Raw genomic sequence first — 18026 nt, 5'->3', positions numbered from 1 at the left:
GTTACTATTTATATACACACCAATGCCATAAGGCTTGCTTTTGTCACTATAGAGACTTAAGGGTTGCCACCAACGTTTGTGCTCAATCTTTGTAACAAAAACGAATGTAGTGCTATAATTAGGAGGGATATCACCACATCTTAATTAGGCTGATCTTCTCTTATGCAATTCTCGTACCACATAAGACAACATCGCACTTTTAACTCTCATATCAGACGATACGCTAATTGAAGGTTCCAAACCTTTGCTCGTTATACCAACCTCTTGACTTTGGGCTTTTTCCAATTTCCACATTTTGGGCCAATGTCATATTATTTCACGTTAGGGTTTTAGGGAGCTTGCAGGCTGTTCACTCACTGCCATACCTCTCCCAAGACCTATAAAAGCAAACACAAATCCTAGGGTTTTTGGAACACCATTTCGCGCGGCCGCTAGTAGCAGAAAATCACTCGCCGGAGCCATGGGGAGGGTTATCAGAGCTCAGCGTAAGGGTGCGGGTTCCGTTTTCAAGTCGCACACCCACCACCGCAAGGGTCCTGCCCGCTTCCGGAGCCTCGACTTCGGCGAGCGCAACGGCTACCTCAAGGGTGTCGTCACCGAGATCATCCACGATCCTGGTCGCGGTGCCCCGTTGGCCCGCGTCAGCTTCCGCCATCCGTTTAGGTACAAGAAGCAGAACGAGCTCTTCGTCGCCGCCGAGGGAATCTACACCGGTCAGTTCATCTACTGCGGGAAGAAGGCCAATTTGGTGGTCGGAAATGTGTTGCCTCTCAGATCGATCCCGGAGGGAGCCGTCGTCTGTAACGTCGAGCACCATGTTGGGGACCGCGGAACCCTCGCTAGGGCGTCTGGTGATTACGCTGTTGTTATCAGCCACAACCCTGACAACGATACCTCCAGGTCTATATACATCTCTCTCTGTTCATATTATTTCCTTTTCATTCTTGCTAAATTATTGGGTTATTATATTTGTTAATTGGATTTCGATAATTGGAGTTCAAATATTACATTGTTATTGGGTTACCAATTTCTCATATGATTGCAATTTGCATGTAGATATGTGATGTCTGATTCAATCACAAAAAATTGTATCCCTTTAGCTAATAGTATGTTCGTTTGCTGAACTGGGTTGGCTTTAGTTTTAGGTTTTATTATGCGTATGCGGTTGGGTCAGTTTTCCAACACTTTTTCAATGTAGAACGATAGAGATGAATCGCAAAAATTGTATCCCTTTAGCGAGTAGTTTGTTCATTTGCTGAACTGGGTTGGCTTTAGTTTTGGGTTGTATTATGCGGTATGCAGTTGGGTCAGTTCTCGAACATTTTCTCAATTTGGAGCGAGAGAAACTAATGATTCTTCTGAATGAAAATGAATTTATTTTTGGTTGGATTGATGTTATGATTGTGAAACTTAAAAAGCAAATTCTCGGGTTTTAAAATTGTTGTTTAAAGTACTAATTAATCGAATTTCATTACCTCATTTTACTTTTTGCTTTCATTTAGGACAATAGAGAAATTGGTTTTTAACAAGATTTTTCCTATTTGGTTGTATTGTTAAGAAGACTGATGATTTCGGACTGCCCATTTTGTTGCTTCATTTACTGCTTGTCATCAATTTTTTTTTCTTCGGAATATTGACCCTTTTTTATTATAAAATCTTAGATGCTGAGTATCTTTATATGCAGAGCATATGGTATTTTTGAGATTGTTTATCCGCGGAACCCTTGCATTTAAGCTGTTATTTTGTGATGGGTTTTCGGGTCATCCTTTGAACATGTTTTTCAGTTAGTACTATATAGAAATTACTAATTTTCTGATAAAAGGCCATTATTTGGTTGAATTATTTATATGATTGTCATTTTACGCAAAAACAAATCGCGTTTTAAGATTAGATTGCTGTTCACATTATTAAGTTATCGATTTGACATCCTTATTCTGTATTTTGCTTTCATTCAGAACCAGTTGGGAATTGGTAATTTTTTGGAGTCCGTACTTGGTTGCATCGTTTAGAAGAGTGTGAATCAACCACAAATTGTCTGATATCATGATTTCTGTTCATAACACTAGCTATGTCTTGACATACTGTTTATTGTATGGGAGACACGTATAAACAATTTTCTGTTTCCACTGGTTCTAACAGGATCAAGCTTCCGTCTGGAGCCAAGAAGATTGTTCCCAGCGGATGCCGTGCTATGATTGGGCAAGTTGCAGGTGGAGGAAGAACAGAAAAGCCAATGCTCAAGGCTGGTAATGCTTACCACAAGTTCAGAGTGAAGAGGAACTGCTGGCCCAAGGTTCGTGGTGTGGCTATGAACCCAGTTGAGCATCCTCACGGAGGAGGTAATCACCAGCATATTGGACATGCTAGCACAGTCAGGCGTGATGCTCCTCCTGGGCAGAAGGTTGGTCTCATTGCTGCTAGGAGGACTGGTCGTCTCAGAGGACAAGCTGCTGCGAACATATCTAAGGCAGACAAGTGAAGAGGCTTATGAGGGATTACGTTTTCGTTGTTACCTAAGTTTGCTGTTTTGGGACCGTTTTAATTTATATCGCAGTACTAGATTGGTGCATTTTTGTGCGGTTTGAACCTTTCATGCTTTGATCAATATCATGATATTAACAGTAAAGTTTTACTAGTTGTCATCTGGCTCTTGTTTTGTGCTTGTTAATTCTTCTTTCAGTTGTACGTGTATGTGAGAGGAGAAATTACAGTGTGGGTGCCGGAGGTGATGGGGTCATTACATCGGGCCTCATTATCTTGAGCTTAAAGATTAGATAATCTTGACCACTCAAATTGAATCCGACGGTCTTCATCAACTTATTCAGCTGATCCTTTTTCACAAACTAAGATCTTCGATCTCTTTTTTACAAAAACGAAGGGCTCAAACTCCCGGGTCTTGAGATCCGGGAGTTTCTGAATTTTATGTTTGGAGTCCGCATAGACACGTGGTTCCGATGTTGGATCTTAAAATTTTCCTGTGAGAGATTTGAGATTTAATTCTTGTCAAAGCGAATTTGTACCAAGTTTTCTCTCTGTCGCAGAGACCCTTATGTCATTCAGTTTCCCGTTTAACCCAACAAAATGCCCGATTGTTTTCGGTTCGGGTAGTTTCCATATCATCAATGGTCAGAAATTCAATGAACATTCTGTTTTCTGTTTTATTTTTCTTAGGCCGGAAAATACATCTTTGAATTGATAGCTGGTTCCGTTTGAGTTGTAGATACAGTTTCACGTGTAGAAACTGCAGCTCCCGTTAAACGGATTCTATCAACTTCTCCGCTAGCTGCCATAAGGTTTTGATATACAGGGTTCGACCTATCACTTCTGTTTACAAGAATGCTACCCTCGTCAACCAACCGTACAAAAGTGTCTTTCTGAAACCTTTCTGCGTTTTCCTCGAACAATTTCAACCACGCTGCCTTTGAGAATGCCTGTGGCTCACCGAGATTTTGATCGGTAATACAGGAGAGAGCAGCAGCATAGTCATCTTTCTCTAGCTTTGTGCAGAACCGTTCCTTCACGAGGGGAGGAGGTGGGATCCGGTCTGCCTCAGTCAAGTGCATCCAGGTTATGTCCAGCAGCTCCGCCTGAAAATCATGAATGCAGAAAACATTCAACTTCAGTTCGTAAACATTGGACATTTCCAGACAGGTGACGACTATATTCCGAGAGGTGGAACATAAGTATACAAGAACGAAATGATACCTTTCCAGCTTTGCAAGCGTCCAATATCATCCGAAGATGGCGTTTAGCATTGAAGTGAAACCCATGGTGTAACATCCTTTTGTATACATACTCGAAATCATCCCACCTCTTTTCTGCAACGCAGGCGTCTAACAAGGTGTTGAAAGTGTAGCTATCTGGTATTATCCGAACCTTATAATCGGATCTGCTCGTGATATTATTCCCATCATCTAACATCCTCAGGAACAGATCTATCGCTTTTTCAAACATTCCGTGGTCCAAGTAAGCTTTCAGCATTATGTTGCATGTAACAAGATTCGGGGAGCAAATGTTCTCCATTTGTTTGAAAACATAGGCCGCATTTTCAACGCTTCCGGCATCCAAACAAGCTTGAATTAGACCAGTGTAAGTCACTACTAGAGGCTTACTTGCAACCTTACATATCTTCTCAATCTGTGAAGAGAAGGAATAATGGAATAAGTGACCCAACTGTATAATGCATGCTAAAGTGCCAAGCCAAATAATACAAAAATGCAAAACGGGAATGAATTTTTGCTGTTGTAATGAAATAGACAGCTAAATTACCTGCATTAGTGCTTCCTGGCACCTTCCAGCACTACAAAGACATCGAGCAAAGTCATAATAGAGAGCCGCATAACCTACTATTCCTCGTCTTTCCATGTTGTGAACAACCGATACAGCCTCATCTATTTTACCTTCTCTCCAAAGAGTGTTCACAATAACTGCATTCATAAGGAACCATCAATATTACCCATCTACAACAAAACACGAGGTGAGACAATAGTCCAGTAAAATACCTCGGTAAGTTAAAGCATTTGGTATAGAAGATTTCTGCACTTTCTTGAAAAACTCATGAACCAAGTTGTACTTGCCACATGCTAGCATCACCTGATTCAGTGAAAACGGATTCAGGTTTGCATAATTTGAAAGAGATATTCAGGGTAATTTAGCATCCTAGTACCAGGCTCGTAAATCCTATAAAATCAAACAGATTGGCCCCAAATGTTACATGATTCATGAATAAGCCTAGATTGGCCCAAAAAGTTGCACGTAAGGAGCTCCAGAGCGAGGACAGGCAGAAAACTATATAAAAAGGAGTGAGGGGCTATACTTAAATTTACTTAATTCAACAAGGTTATACCCTGTTTCATTGAAAGCTGACAATCAAACAGAATATCTACATAAGTACGTAATCCAACTAGCACACACATGAAAAACTAAATTCATTAACACCGACTTCATGACAAAAGAAAATACTTGGGAACAACTAGTAGAGGTTAGGGAGATAGTCAATGGACCGGAAGAAAGAAACCAGGGTGACTTATACCTCCATAACAAGTCCATATGTTGTTGTGGCAGGCTGTAGGCCTTGTTGCTTCAACTGCTGCAAAACCCAAAATGCTCCTTCCCATTGTTTGCGCTGAACACAGGCATTTAATACCTGCACATACAATTCATTACACCCATATATATAGAACTGCACTCATGTTTGCATCAATTATCACCAACTACTACTTACCGCATGAAAGACAACAACATCTGGTTCCAGTCGAGGATCCCACTTCCCAAGTGCCCCGGTTTTGAACTTCTTCTTAGGAGGAGATCGCATAGTATCAATCACATCAAAAAGTTCCCTCATATGTCCTGCTTGTCCAAGAGTTACAGCAATAGAATGATAAGCTACCAAGTCGGGATATGAGGACATTTGTTCCTGGACAGAAAACAAAAAGAAAAGATAACATTGGTTGGTCAAAGTATTCTTCTTCCTTTAACTACAATCGTGTTTTATGAGCACAAAGCATACTGCAGAAAATAACAATTTGCACGACTTACCAGCATTGCATGAAATACATTAAGTGCTTCCACAGGCCTCCTTGCCTTTCCAAGTACATCAAGTGCAGTTGTGTATATGTATCTGAATTTCAAAAAGGGGAAATGCTTCATATTGTTCTCAGATACAATGATTAGTGACAACAATCTTACATAGTTGTTCAACAAGTTATTTAATAGTCATGTGAAGGCCAAGATAGTAACAAAGAAAGCAGTAACAACTAACAAGAACCATTTGATTTCTACTTTCTTCAAAAACTATTCTTTGGTACCCAGACATTGCAACACGTGAAAATTAGTCACTATGGATGATAGATGATTTGCACCACATATTAGAAATAGTTTTGGTAATATCTACACTCCTTCAAGTTCCATCCACTAATCGTGACAATTTCTTAAAAGAAACTGTTGCAGCACTACGGATTCAAGCCCATCGAAATGCTGAAAGGGAGTCTAAAGCCCCATGAGATTTGCCATACTTTCCTAAGCAGGAGTGTATGCCAAGCTTCATACTTAATGCTCTAATATTTTCTTAGGGAAAAATACCTGAGCTTGTGGGATTTGAAACGTTCACGCATTTGAAGCCACTCAATGACTTGTAGCACCCGTCTCCAGTTTCCTAGTTTTCCCAATAGCTGGATAACTCTCAATATTGAATGATCTGTGAATCTGATTTGTGCACTTCGCATCATCTTTGAAAACATCCACTCAGGCATGTCAATGTCTGCACCATTCAGCCTGTTAAAATAATTACTTAAAATTAATGAGATCATGAGAATCCATAACTACAATATATTAACACTTGATATGAGATATTTAATTTGGCAAATCAAAAAAGGGAAATAGAGAAAAATACAGGAAATGACAAGCAAAACCTATCAAACTGTCAACGACGATCTTTTTTTTTTAGGACATGACTGTCCCCTTCCCAACCCCAAGTAGTTCTAACGGGAAAGAAACACTGTATAAACTCACATGATAGTTCTGCAACCCAGTTTACAGGCGGAATTAAGTATAGTCACCCCTAGACTATAACTACACAACTACCATGTTGCATAAACTCCTGCTTGGAAACAGCCTTATTAATTAGTTTTACCGAGAGGATTGATGAACTAACAAACTACAGAAACTTTGCGGAAAACATAATACAATTGCTGTAAAAGGCCAAACTTAGCTTGGCTTGCATGATGCTCTATAAAACACATGATAATATAGCCAGCATACATACTGAACAACTCACTAATAGGCCCCCATACATTTAAACCATTTCGTCCGCTGAAGTACGAGAAATAGTAAACGCTGAAAATCAATAATGTCAGTCTTTTTTTTTCTTCTAAAAATAAAAGAGTAACACTAATTTGTCAACAATTGTGAAGTCAATTTCATCAATCTAAAAGGTAATTCTTCCAATATAAGAAGAGGAAAAAGGCACAGAGCGCATACCACTTTGCTAGCTTCTGGATTCTCTGCTCCATTTCCATTTGTGAAACTCGTGGCTTGTCCATAATATCACCGAATTCATCAAAATTCCGAAATGCTGCTCTTTCCACCTCCAAGTTTTTTTCATTAAATCTTTTAGGGAAATCCCTACCACTCTTAGTTACACTTCTTGGAACAAAACCTCTATCAGTGGCTTTATCAGCATTGCTGTGGTTGCTTTCAACTCCATCTTCATTTCTAACACCAAACTTCCCTCTTTCAACGGCTTTATCCCTTGACTTGTAAACTCTCGGGCCATCTCTTGCATTTCGTGCCATTGTACTTTTACCTTTGAAGTCTACTTCCTCTTCTAGCCGACCAGTAACTCCCGGGCCATCTTTTGCATTTCGTACTGTTGTACTTTTACCTTTGAAGTCCAATCCTGGTTCTACCCTACCAGTATATTTTGACCATCTTCCATCTCTTGTCTCTCCCCTTATCATCTTCTTATCCTTTTCATCCTTGTTGTTCTGTCTGCTATCGTATTCATCCTTAAATCCCTTAACTCGTTGACGTTCATGCGTGCTTCCATTTCTATTTCCAAGCAACTCATACCGATTCTCAACTTTTGACGCCTTCTCTCGATTCAAATTCCCTTCAGGCTCCCCGAGTTTTGCATCCTCTTCACTACCCTCAGACAACAGTCTCCTGGAAACACCTCTACTCCGCACACTATGCTTCGGATTCTCTTCTTTGGATCTCTGCTGCTTATCTCTATCACTTCTAAGCCTAACAGTCCCCATAACCTTCAAGTACTGATCAAATGACGGCTTAAATTCGAATTCCTTCTCTAAAATTTCAGACCCTTCCTTCGACACAGCACTAATAACAGTTCTGGAATTCACGAACTTAATACCGAAAACCCGATTCCTCTTCACATTCTTCTCATTTAATCCAATACCGAAAATTGGTCTCCGGAAAATCGAAAACCCAGATAAAGGACGCGACTTTGAGCAACAATTCGTAGCAAAAACCCCATTCCTCTGAAAATTGGAGACACCCGGTTGAGCGTTGGCCATAATCATCACCTCCATTTCTCAATTCATCCAAAAAATTTCACATAGCATCGTTTAAAGTTTGAGACTTTCCTTCTCACGTGCTGAGCTACTGAGTGAAACAATATAGAAAATACAGAGAGAGAGAGAGAGGAATTAAATTACAGAGACGATGAACTACGAACTTAAAATTCAAGAAGCAGAAGAGCTCGAAGCAGAAATGGCTACCATGAAAGCAGTCCAAGTTTTTGGGGAAGAAGCTCTTGAATTGTTGTTCGAGATATATCCCTTGAAAACCCGGGAATATCAACGAATATTGGAAGAAAAAGAAGAATATTGGGCCGGGTATTGGCCCAAAAAGTTATACAGGCCCGAATTTGTATTTGCAGAAAGTGAATCACCCCCTAGAAGTGGGGTCTCCCGGCACAGAATACGACCGTTGGCCACGTAGCTCTTGAACCCGGAGAGAGCATTCAAATTTCAAAAATTCAAAAGTTGGGACAAATAGAGAAAGAAAGCTGCCACTTTTCTCTCTCGCATAGCTCTCAGCTGGTCTTGGAATAGGAGCTTTCAACTGTTCAAGCTTTTATATCTTCCTTTTGGTCCCAAAGATTTGAATGTAATCATCACCCCATTTCATCGCTTCAACTAGATTTAGGTTTTTTTTTTTGGAGCATCCCATGTTTCAATTGAGTGCCAATTGTTAGACGTTTTCTTTAAAAATTGTGGTATTTCACGATGAGAGAAGAAAACCCATCAGAAACCAGAGCAAGATCGATCAAATTTTCCGACCAAAACCAGATTCCGAAATGTTCGAATGTGAAGGGCAGCAGCAATTCTTCGAGATTGAGGTCTGCTTCCTCATGGGGTTCTCACATTGTGAAAGGGCTGGCAGGGGACAAGAAGGCCAAGGCGCAGCCCACAGTCACCAGCAAGAAACCACCGCTAACGGGGTACGATTTAGCAAACCAGAAGATCCCTTTTGCGCCGGCTCAGCCGCGCGTCAAGCGCTCGCTGATTGGCGATTTGGCGTGCTCTGTGAATGCTAATCAGGTTGGGAAATTTTGGAAAGTAGCTAATTTTAGAGTCATGAACTGAATTTTAGCCAAAGTTTCTAACGTCTTATGATTCTAACCAAAATCCCAGATAGAAAGTCTTAATTACCCTTAGCAAACCATATCCTTTCCGTTCGGAGTTAGGCGACAGTATTATTTAGCCTGATTTCTGTGTAGGCCACCCGGAAAACAGTCTTGGCTCCGACTTTGGCCTCTTAGCACTTTATCATCTTCTAAGTTGATAATTGGAGACTACTTAACTAAGCAGGCACATGTATGCCATTGAATAGAAAGAACATGAATGAATGGTACCCAGCACTACCTTTCGTGTTTGGTTTGCAAGAAAATTAAGAAATTTTGAAGGAGATTTCATAAGCCTCCTTTATTTGGAATTCTATATGATCATGTCTGTATATGTGTGAGTGAGTTACTTGCAGTTTGGATTCAGGGTTTTCTTTTTTGGGGTTTTGTGATGGGTTCTGCATTGTGAAGTGACAGGGAAGAGTGCCTCGTTTAGTGTGTTCCTGTGACTTCTTGTTTGGATACAAGGTTTTCCTTTTCTGGGTTTTGTGTTTGCTTGACTTGTTGTTTGGATACAAGGTTTCCTTTTATGGGTTTTGTGTTGGGTTGTGTAATGTGAAGTGATAGAACAAGGTTTTCTCTAAATTTGGGGAATTTCTATTATTACGGGTAACTAAGACCTTTTGCTTGAATTTTTTGGTTAAAATTATAAGAAATTAGTAAGTGTGGTTAAAATTCAATTCATGCCTCTAAAATTGTCTATTTTTCAAAATTTTCCAATCAGGTTCATCCTCAGATGCATCCGACCCACCGGAGGCAGTCATCACGAGATTTGTTTATTGAGCTTGATCACTTGAGGAACTTGCTTCGGGAGTCTAAGGAAAGGGAGTTTCAGTTGCAAGCTGAGTTGTCGGAGTGTAAGCGAAACCCGATTGTCTTGGAGCTTGAGAGGGAACTTGAGGTGAAAAGGCGGGAGCTTGATGATCTGGCTCGGAAAGCTGAGCTGCTGGAAGAAGAGAAAACTAGTCTCTCCGATCAGTTGACATCAATTTTGGAGAGGAGTGAAGTGATTTTGAAAAGAGAAGATCATGAAACCTCAGTGGCATCAGCATCGGGGAGTGCGGAAATGGAGGTTTTAGAGTTGAGGCGCCTGAACAAGGAGTTGCAGCTTCAGAAGAGAAATCTTGCTAGCAAATTTTCTTCTGCAACATCCCAGTTGGCTTCTCTGGCAAAGGCTTCTGAGGTACAATCAACTTCCTTGGTTACTTAAATTTGGCATCGGAAGCTCAAAGCTGACCTTAAATTTGTCTTCTATGTTTGAGAATGCTTCTGGAATGACTAAAAGCACCATGACAACCCAAAGCGCTTTTTGGAGAATCACCTGCGAAATGCTTCTTTAATAAAAACTTCAATGTATTTCTAATGAAAGCATTTCTAGAAGACACGCTTATGAGCAGAAAAGCTTCCAACAGAAGAATTCCAAACACATTAATTACTTTGTTTTCATTAGAATTACTGGTTTATGTGACTTGGTTGTCCTGGTTTAGCTTTGTTTACTTACTGAAACTTGTTATATTGGTTATCATCAGAGTGACATTGTTGAGAAGATTAAAGCCGAGGCGTCTGTGCTAAGGCATACAAACGAAGAATTGTGCAAACAAGTTGAAGGTTTACAAATGAGTAGGTTGAATGAGGTTGAGGAGCTAGCATACTTGAGGTGGGTGAATTCATGTTTACGAAACGAGTTGCAGCACTCATCCTCCACCACAAATTCTGATAACACATTAAGTCCCACTTCGATTGAGAGGAGTAGAAAATCTGATGGAGCACTTTCATTTAGAAGCAGCAAGTACTTAGAATACAGTGGTGGAAAGCGATTGAACCTTATGAAGAAACTAAAGAACTGTCCAATTGCTGATGAGGATTTGCCTAACTTAGAAAGCTCAGACGAGGAAGCAGGAAGTCCGAAAAGAAGACACTCAATAAGCGGATCAAGATTCTTTGCAGAAGACTTGGTGCAGACGAATAAGAGAAGGCAGTCTGATGGTTTTATGTGTGTCCAAGAAATGGAGAAGGATACAGAGACTGTAACCTCTCAAGAATATGATTTGGGAATCCTTCACGGATCACAGTTCTTCGGAAATTGTCACGAAATTAATAAACTTCCATCTTGCTTAGATGTTGAGAAAAGGGCCTTGAGAATTCCGAACCCCCCTCCAAGGCCTTCATGTTCCATTTCTAGTGCAACCAAAGTGGATCGTTCAGCACAAGTTCCACCACCGCCTCCACTTCCCCCACCGCCTCCTCCTAAGTTTGCAGCGAAGACTAGTCCCACAGGAGTGGTACAAAGAGCCCCACAAGTAGTTGAGTTTTATCATTCACTGATGAAGAGAGAGTCTAGGAAAGAATCTTCAAATGGAGGAGCTCCTGATGGCCCAGATGTTGCAAATGTTCGTAGTAGCATGATCGGAGAAATTGAGAACCGATCATCACATTTGCTTGCTGTAAGTGATCACTTGCCCCGTTATTTATAATTTGGCTGCTTGAAGTTCATTTCTTCTAAGTTATAGTTTCTTTTGAAGTCATAGGCTTTCTAGCAGACTAGACTACTGCAAATTCTTATTGAATGAAACCGCCATTTGCTTTGCAGATAAAGGCAGATGTGGAGACTCAAGGAGAATTCGTGAATTCGTTGATAAGAGAGGTGAACAATGCAGTTTATCAAAACATTGAAGATGTTGTGGCATTTGTGAAGTGGCTCGATGACGAACTTTCCTTTCTTGTAAGTTTGATCTTTCTAACGACCAGAAAAACCAGTTTATAATTTTGTGTGCAATATTTCAGTCTTCACCTACAGTGATGTAATGGTTGATTTGTTTCAAATGGAACTGGGAAGCCATGCCGATTTCTTACTGTTAAGCTTACTTTCTGTTGAAAGGTGGATGAGAGGGCAGTACTAAAGAACTTTGATTGGCCAGAAAAGAAAGCCGACACACTGCGAGAAGCAGCATTCAGCTACAGAGATCTCAAGAAACTGGAGTTTGAAGTGTCTTCTTACAAGGATGATAACAGACTGGCTTGTGACATTGCACTAAAGAAAATGGTTTCCTTGTCTGAGAAGTAAGAAATTTCGTGGCTAATTTCTTAGAATGTTCAATCCTTTTCCTACTAGTTAAACTTACTTACCAAGGGTTTCCTTACCTCTCACAGGATGGAGCGTACAGTTTATAACCTTTTCCGGACAAGGGAGTCATTGATGCGTAATTGCAGGGACTTCAAAATCCCCACAGACTGGATGCTTGACAATGGAATTTTAAGCAAGGTAGACTTTGATATTCTTTATGAACGAATAGTGGTCAGCTTGTGTATCGCATATCTAATTTGATGCCGATCTTGCAGATAAAGTTTGGCTCAGTCAAGTTGGCAAAGATGTACATGATGAGGGTGGCTATGGAACTTCAGTCGAAGGCAGCAGCGGAGAAAGATCCTGCAATGGATTACATGCTGCTTCAGGGAGTGAGATTTGCTTTCAGAGTTCATCAGGTTAGTAGAACAAAAAAGATGCGAAATTATTTGTGCTTTTTTGTCCATTCAAAATGCAGAAGATTGAGATATATTTCTTGCTTGATATGCAGTTTGCAGGGGGATTCGATGCAGACACAATGCACGCGTTCGAGGAACTTCGCTGCCTTGCTCATCTTCTCAACAAAAAGTAACGAGGTAAAGGTGGAAGGCTATATGGAACATTTTTGGCTTACCATCTCAGTAAGCTTCATACGGGAAAATGTATACGTTCTGTAGTAAGCATTTCGGGCAAAACAGCACAATTTGGCTGTAGTTTATGTGAAAAAAAAAAATGTATACATTAGGTTCTTCTGCAACGACTTCTTGCAAGTTGTACGATAAGAATTATACAACTTCTTCAGAGTTTCATACTCATCTCTGAACAAAATCTTCCTCATGTGCTGGGAGTCCTTACTGTTATATCGAGATTGTGGGGAAGTTGGCTCAAGTGTGATGGCGGTGGATGTGACAAAACGGCTACATAGCGGTTGTATTGCAGCAGCCTCCGGTGATAGAGAGATGTGCAATCTGCTGGATATCATCGGTGTGGTGACAGTGACAGGGTGAAGGTGTAGGTAGCAACTAAGACATTTGAGTAGTAGCAGTAGCAATGAGCTGAGGTCATCGATGAACCCGAGCAGAGCAGTAGAAACAGGGATGACAAAGAAGGAAAAAGCACAAGGTCTCATATCCATTGGAATGAAAGACAATAAAAACAGATGAAACCAATTGCAATTGCACCCTTCAAATCGCGCAAACATTTAATCAAGGACAACAAAACCTTTATGAATCGAGTAAAAAGTAAACTAATTTCTTCGCCAATACTCGGAGCTCATTTTCATTATAATTCTTGTAGTTCACAATCGGTTTTGCAGTATATTGTGACAAATTTGTAGATTCTCACACAAAAACAGTTCCTGCAACTGTAAAGTCTCAAGTAAATCAACATTTGAAGGCCTAGCCGTCATCCTATGGGATCCAAGTCCCTAATCGTCACGTCTGACATTCTCCACATTGTAGTTAGTTGTCAAATTGAACCAAAAACGAAGTGTACACTGCAGAAGCGAACAAGTGAAAGTTAATCATCTGTGATGCCACTCCAAATCCGTACTGTTTTCTCAGAGCACAAAATGACTTCAAAAGCAAAACAAGAAAAATCAACTTTCCTAATCAGAGTTTATCGGCAACAAAAGAATCACTGTTTGACCAGTATACATTGCTAACATTAGGAAATAGAACAATCACTGCACACTATTTTATCTGTTTTGACAAATAAAAGCAATGCCTAAAGGTTCGCTGGATGATACAGGCAAATTGGTTGAGTTACATCTTTCGTTACTTACTAACCGTTTGAACTATTTAACTTTTGTCCCCCTTGTTCATTTTCTGTGCTACTTATGCATCATCTATTGTCAAAGCCGAAACAAAACAAGCCCAAAATTTCTGGCTTCATATAAGTCTAATGCCTCACAGGATTGCCTGGTATCGATACAAAAGACAGTTAAAGCACTAGGGATGGGGGCTATATGAACTCATAGACGGCCTAGTATCAAGGTTAGTGCAAATCGCATCACACTAGACACACGCATTAGGCATAGAAATCTAATGCCTCGAAGGACTGCCTGGTATCAGAACAAAATTATCCCGACCTTGACTATTGGAGCACTAGGCACGCTTACGAACTCATAGACGCTCTAGTATCAGGGTAAATGCGATCACATCAAACTAGAAACACGCATAAGGCAGAGAAGTCTAACGCCTTTGCTCACTCAGTCCTTCACTGATACAAATCGTAGGGATTGCAAACTGATAAGCCTTCAGTCAAGACACAACAACAGCAATGCAGCTCAAAAAGCTGCCCACATCCTCTAGTTTCCGTCAGTCACGACTAAAATTCCCCTGCGTCCCAACTCCCACACCTCACATCTGACCCCAGAAGCTCCTACACACATTTTCGCATCAATAGAAGGAAGGCCGAATACAGAGTGGTGCCAAATGATAGCCAAATTGTGTTCACGGTGAAAACAGTTTTCAAGAAAATTACAAATGAGTTTCCAACCATTATTCGCCACAGATTTTTGTTAGAAGACTACAATATGCTTTATCATTGGTTGAATCGTGTTGATATACTGGCAAGTAATGCTATATATATATAATTGTAAAAACATTAGTGTTTGTGTCATTCAACAATTTCTAATCATCTTATCACATTTGTTTGTTAAATTACAAGATGTGGTGGGTCATGTGAAGGGAATGCAACGCTTAGAACCAAAACAGGTCAATGAAAAAGTTGTGCACAAATGTGACATCGTTGTTGAAAATCTGAGGTAATTTTTTTCATTTACTTTTCATTTACTTTTCATTCTACCCACTGCATAAAAAATTAAAATACCATCTAATAATTGTATGTCGTTTGATAATTAGATAATCGTTTTAACAATGACTCCATTTTTTGTTAGCCAAATTTAAAAAAAAAAATCTTTAAATTGAGTGCTAAAATTCTTTTTCGAATTGCAGTTAGAAGAGGCAAAACTTACACTTTGGGGAAATGTTGCAAAGAACTTTTCTTCTCTGTCGAAGCTTTGTTGCTGCGGGTTATTGCTGTTTTTACAAGTTTGGAAGTGAAGTTGTACCGGGGTATTTAATATCAAAAAATAATAATCAGTTTTACATCATTCTCTAATAAATTTATTATACAGTTTGTCTTAAATGTTGCCATTTAATTTAATTTGAATATTGTTATTCTTTCTATTTGGGTTCGTATTTGAATAGTGGGCATGAATGAGGAGGAGCCCAAAGATGCCAGAATAAATAAAGATTTGCCCGAAGCTCAGCGTCGAGACCAGAAACAAGCTGAAGACTTCTCAGCCAAGACAAAAGCCATGTGTCCATAACGGAAGTGACAAGTGATGGAGACCAACCTACTATCAGCCAAAAGGGACTTTCTAGTGGCATTACAAGTAAAAAACTGATGACTCACTATCATTCCAGTGCTTTCGGGTAAGAGCAAAAGCTACAGCAATCAGGCCAAATTGCCTATAAAAGGGAAGATAGGCCCCAGAGACAAAGACACTAAACCAATCAAACAAACAAACATACAAACTTTGCTCTCAAGCCAGTTCGTACCCTTCAAGCTAAAATCAACCAAGATTCAGTCCTTTTAGCAATAGTTCCCTTAGAAAAGCTATCTTTTGTCTAGTATAAAAACTCTACTACATTCCCAATGTTGTAGTATCGATCCTCTTGTGTAAACCTGTTTACCATCCATCCTTTTTAGTCTACAACCTCTGTAAAATCAAAGAAAAGTGGCTGCAAGAAGTTCAACCTTGCCAGACAAGGTGAAATCTGGCCTTGAGGCTCTTAGTTTGTCATCTAAATTAGTAGATCTATTGCTTAATGCATTTTTCAATATATATTCAAGTCATTTCCACCTGTTTTCTATTTTAAGAGTCCCATTTGCATCTGGATCTGGTTAACTTAATGGATATATTTTCACTAAGAGCAACTTGGAACCAAACAAATGACTTAAAAGGCTCTGGACTCCTCCATTCGAACATACAAGATTATGAACTAAAAGTCCTTGTTTACAAGGCAAGAAAAAGAACTTAATACAGACTTAACTCATCCGTGACAATCCTTTGATAACAAGAAGTTTGAGTAACTTGGAGCACAAGTAATCAACTTGAAACACACTTGTTATACATCTGCTATACTGAGATAGCAGTAGCACGCCTAAGCATTTAGTTAGTTTTGATTGCGAGCCTCAAGGCCTACACCTAAGGCCCCACAAAGGCATCTTTTAGAACTAACTTCAAGCTCTTATTGTAGCACACAAGACAAGCAAGAGCCCAACTACTGAACATATACATCAAAAGTGCCAATCCCTTGGGAAGTTATGCTAAGGTCCATACACCTGCTCTAGAGAAATCTTTGCCCGCACACTTTCATTACATAGATACACATGCATTGTTAATTACAACATTTGCTTACACATTCATCTGTTATCATATGAACTAATAAATTATCATTCTCTTTTTGTGCTACTTTTTAAAAATTTGTAAAAACTAACTCAATTTGAAATACATTGAGGTACTTAAATTGTATTGATAAATTTTTATTTTTGTTAATTGTTGGTTTTCACTTTGTTCATTGTTTTCTTCATAGGTAGACAATGTTATCCTAAACAACACTGGTTTCTCAAATTTCTTCATTGACCCAGACATTCCAGAAATAAACTCATACAAATCAATGTGAGCATATTTAATAATGTTAAAACAAATTGAATCTATGTTTAATATTTTTGGAATGCAAAAATTTTTGTTTCTGCAATATCATCGAGATAAAATTGCATATTAAATGTTGCAGGTTTTCCAGTTCGGTATATTCTCTCAGAATATTGCCCTCATCTTCGAACCAAGCAAATGAAGCCGAAATCTTGCAGACTGCGAAAAAAATGACAATTGATCAGTTGGCTTTTTTGGATCCAGATTTACACAGGGTATACAAACTAATCACATGTTATTTTCTTTGGCTAAAATTTTGTCATTGGATTCTCGCATTTTTAACAAAACATATGTATCATGAACATCGCTGATGCAAATCTTGGTTAAAATATTTTCTAGGATGATACATTTTTGTGTGAAGCATCTGTGAAACGTTTTGACACAAGGCACGACTGGTGGTACAGTGCTTGCCCAACCTGTGTCAAGCAAATGCATAAGGATCCAACTGGACAGAACTTGTCACAAACACCCAAATCAAATTCCAACTCCTTGGTATTTTCCTTTTTGTCTTAAAATAATTATTTGGTTATTAATAGTTTTGCTAATCCCTCACCTCTGAACTATATGTATAGCAAATTTAGCACTTCACTTACTATGTAGAAAACATATATTTCCATTTAGCTCTATTTGTAATATCTTTTTGATTAAATAAATCTATTATGAATAACTGTTTTTGTTCATCAACTGCATTATCAATTTTTCTTGCCGTTGTAAACTGAATTACAACATCTAACTTTCATTTTTAAACATATGTACAAGGTACCCTTGGTTCTTCAGGATGAAACTAATGAAATCAGTGCTTTAATAACTAATCCCTCACCTGTGAAATATATATATATATATATAGCAAATTTACCATTTCACTTACTATGTACAAAACATATATTTCCATTTAGCTCAATCAATGATATCTGTCTGATTAAATAAATCAACTATGAATAATGTTTATGTTCATCAACTGCATTATCAATTTTTCTTGCTGTTATAAATTGAATTACAGCAACTAACTTTCATTTATATACATAGGTACAAGGTAAACTTGGTTCTTCAGGATGAAACTGATGAAACCGGTGCTTTAATAATTGGTAAATGCG

General features: G+C 39.1%; 3 protein-coding genes across 3 annotated transcripts; 2 read left to right on the top strand and 1 right to left on the bottom strand.

The window, feature by feature from the left end:
- The first annotated feature begins 390 nt into the window (after nucleotides 1-390).
- Nucleotides 391-2626, top strand: LOC137726146 (large ribosomal subunit protein uL2x). The gene is made up of 2 exons (XM_068465021.1): nucleotides 391-900; nucleotides 2140-2626. Exons 1-2 carry the CDS (start codon nucleotides 461-463, stop codon nucleotides 2477-2479), a joined length of 780 nt encoding a protein of 259 aa, XP_068321122.1. The 5' UTR covers nucleotides 391-460; the 3' UTR covers nucleotides 2480-2626.
- A 466-nt stretch (nucleotides 2627-3092) lies between these two features.
- On the bottom strand, nucleotides 3093-8306 carry LOC137726145 (pentatricopeptide repeat-containing protein At1g30610, chloroplastic-like). Its single transcript, XM_068465020.1, has 9 exons — nucleotides 6979-8306; nucleotides 6082-6273; nucleotides 5539-5620; nucleotides 5225-5416; nucleotides 5033-5146; nucleotides 4503-4593; nucleotides 4270-4427; nucleotides 3706-4137; nucleotides 3093-3587 (listed from the first exon to the last, which is right to left on the bottom strand). The coding sequence occupies exons 1-9, from the start codon at nucleotides 8046-8048 to the stop codon at nucleotides 3168-3170; spliced, it is 2751 nt and encodes a 916-aa protein (XP_068321121.1). The 5' UTR covers nucleotides 8049-8306; the 3' UTR covers nucleotides 3093-3167.
- Nucleotides 8307-8634: 328 nt separating this feature from the next.
- LOC137727005 (protein CHUP1, chloroplastic-like) lies at nucleotides 8635-13309 on the top strand. Its single transcript, XM_068465959.1, has 8 exons — nucleotides 8635-9062; nucleotides 9870-10328; nucleotides 10675-11589; nucleotides 11736-11867; nucleotides 12024-12205; nucleotides 12296-12407; nucleotides 12485-12628; nucleotides 12721-13309. The coding sequence occupies exons 1-8, from the start codon at nucleotides 8748-8750 to the stop codon at nucleotides 12799-12801; spliced, it is 2340 nt and encodes a 779-aa protein (XP_068322060.1). The 5' UTR covers nucleotides 8635-8747; the 3' UTR covers nucleotides 12802-13309.
- Nucleotides 13310-18026: the final 4717 nt, after the last annotated feature.

The sequence above is a fragment of the Pyrus communis genome, chromosome 2 (assembly GCF_963583255.1).
Source record: "Pyrus communis chromosome 2, drPyrComm1.1, whole genome shotgun sequence".
In the NCBI taxonomy this organism is placed as follows: domain Eukaryota; kingdom Viridiplantae; phylum Streptophyta; class Magnoliopsida; order Rosales; family Rosaceae; genus Pyrus; species Pyrus communis.
This window is presented reverse-complemented; position numbering and strand designations above follow the sequence as displayed.

Bases quoted from the DNA above. Each gene is read 5' to 3' on its own strand.
- LOC137727005 (XM_068465959.1), top strand. From the start codon at position 8,748: ATGAGAGAAGAAAACCCATCAGAAACCAGAGCAAGATCGATCAAATTT. The intron at 11,590-11,735 runs GTAAGTGATCAC...TTTGCTTTGCAG, and splicing joins GATCATCACATTTGCTTGCT to ATAAAGGCAGATGTGGAGAC. The intron at 11,868-12,023 runs GTAAGTTTGATC...TTCTGTTGAAAG, and splicing joins ATGACGAACTTTCCTTTCTT to GTGGATGAGAGGGCAGTACT.
- LOC137726146 (XM_068465021.1), top strand. From the start codon at position 461: ATGGGGAGGGTTATCAGAGCTCAGCGTAAGGGTGCGGGTTCCGTTTTC. The intron at 901-2,139 runs GTCTATATACAT...TGGTTCTAACAG, and splicing joins CCTGACAACGATACCTCCAG to GATCAAGCTTCCGTCTGGAG.
- LOC137726145 (XM_068465020.1), bottom strand. From the start codon at position 8,048: ATGGAGGTGATGATTATGGCCAACGCTCAACCGGGTGTCTCCAATTTT. The intron at 5,147-5,224 runs GTAAGTAGTAGT...TTGTATGTGCAG, and splicing joins ATGTTGTTGTCTTTCATGCG to GTATTAAATGCCTGTGTTCA. The intron at 4,138-4,269 runs GTAATTTAGCTG...TTCTCTTCACAG, and splicing joins GCCAGGAAGCACTAATGCAG to ATTGAGAAGATATGTAAGGT.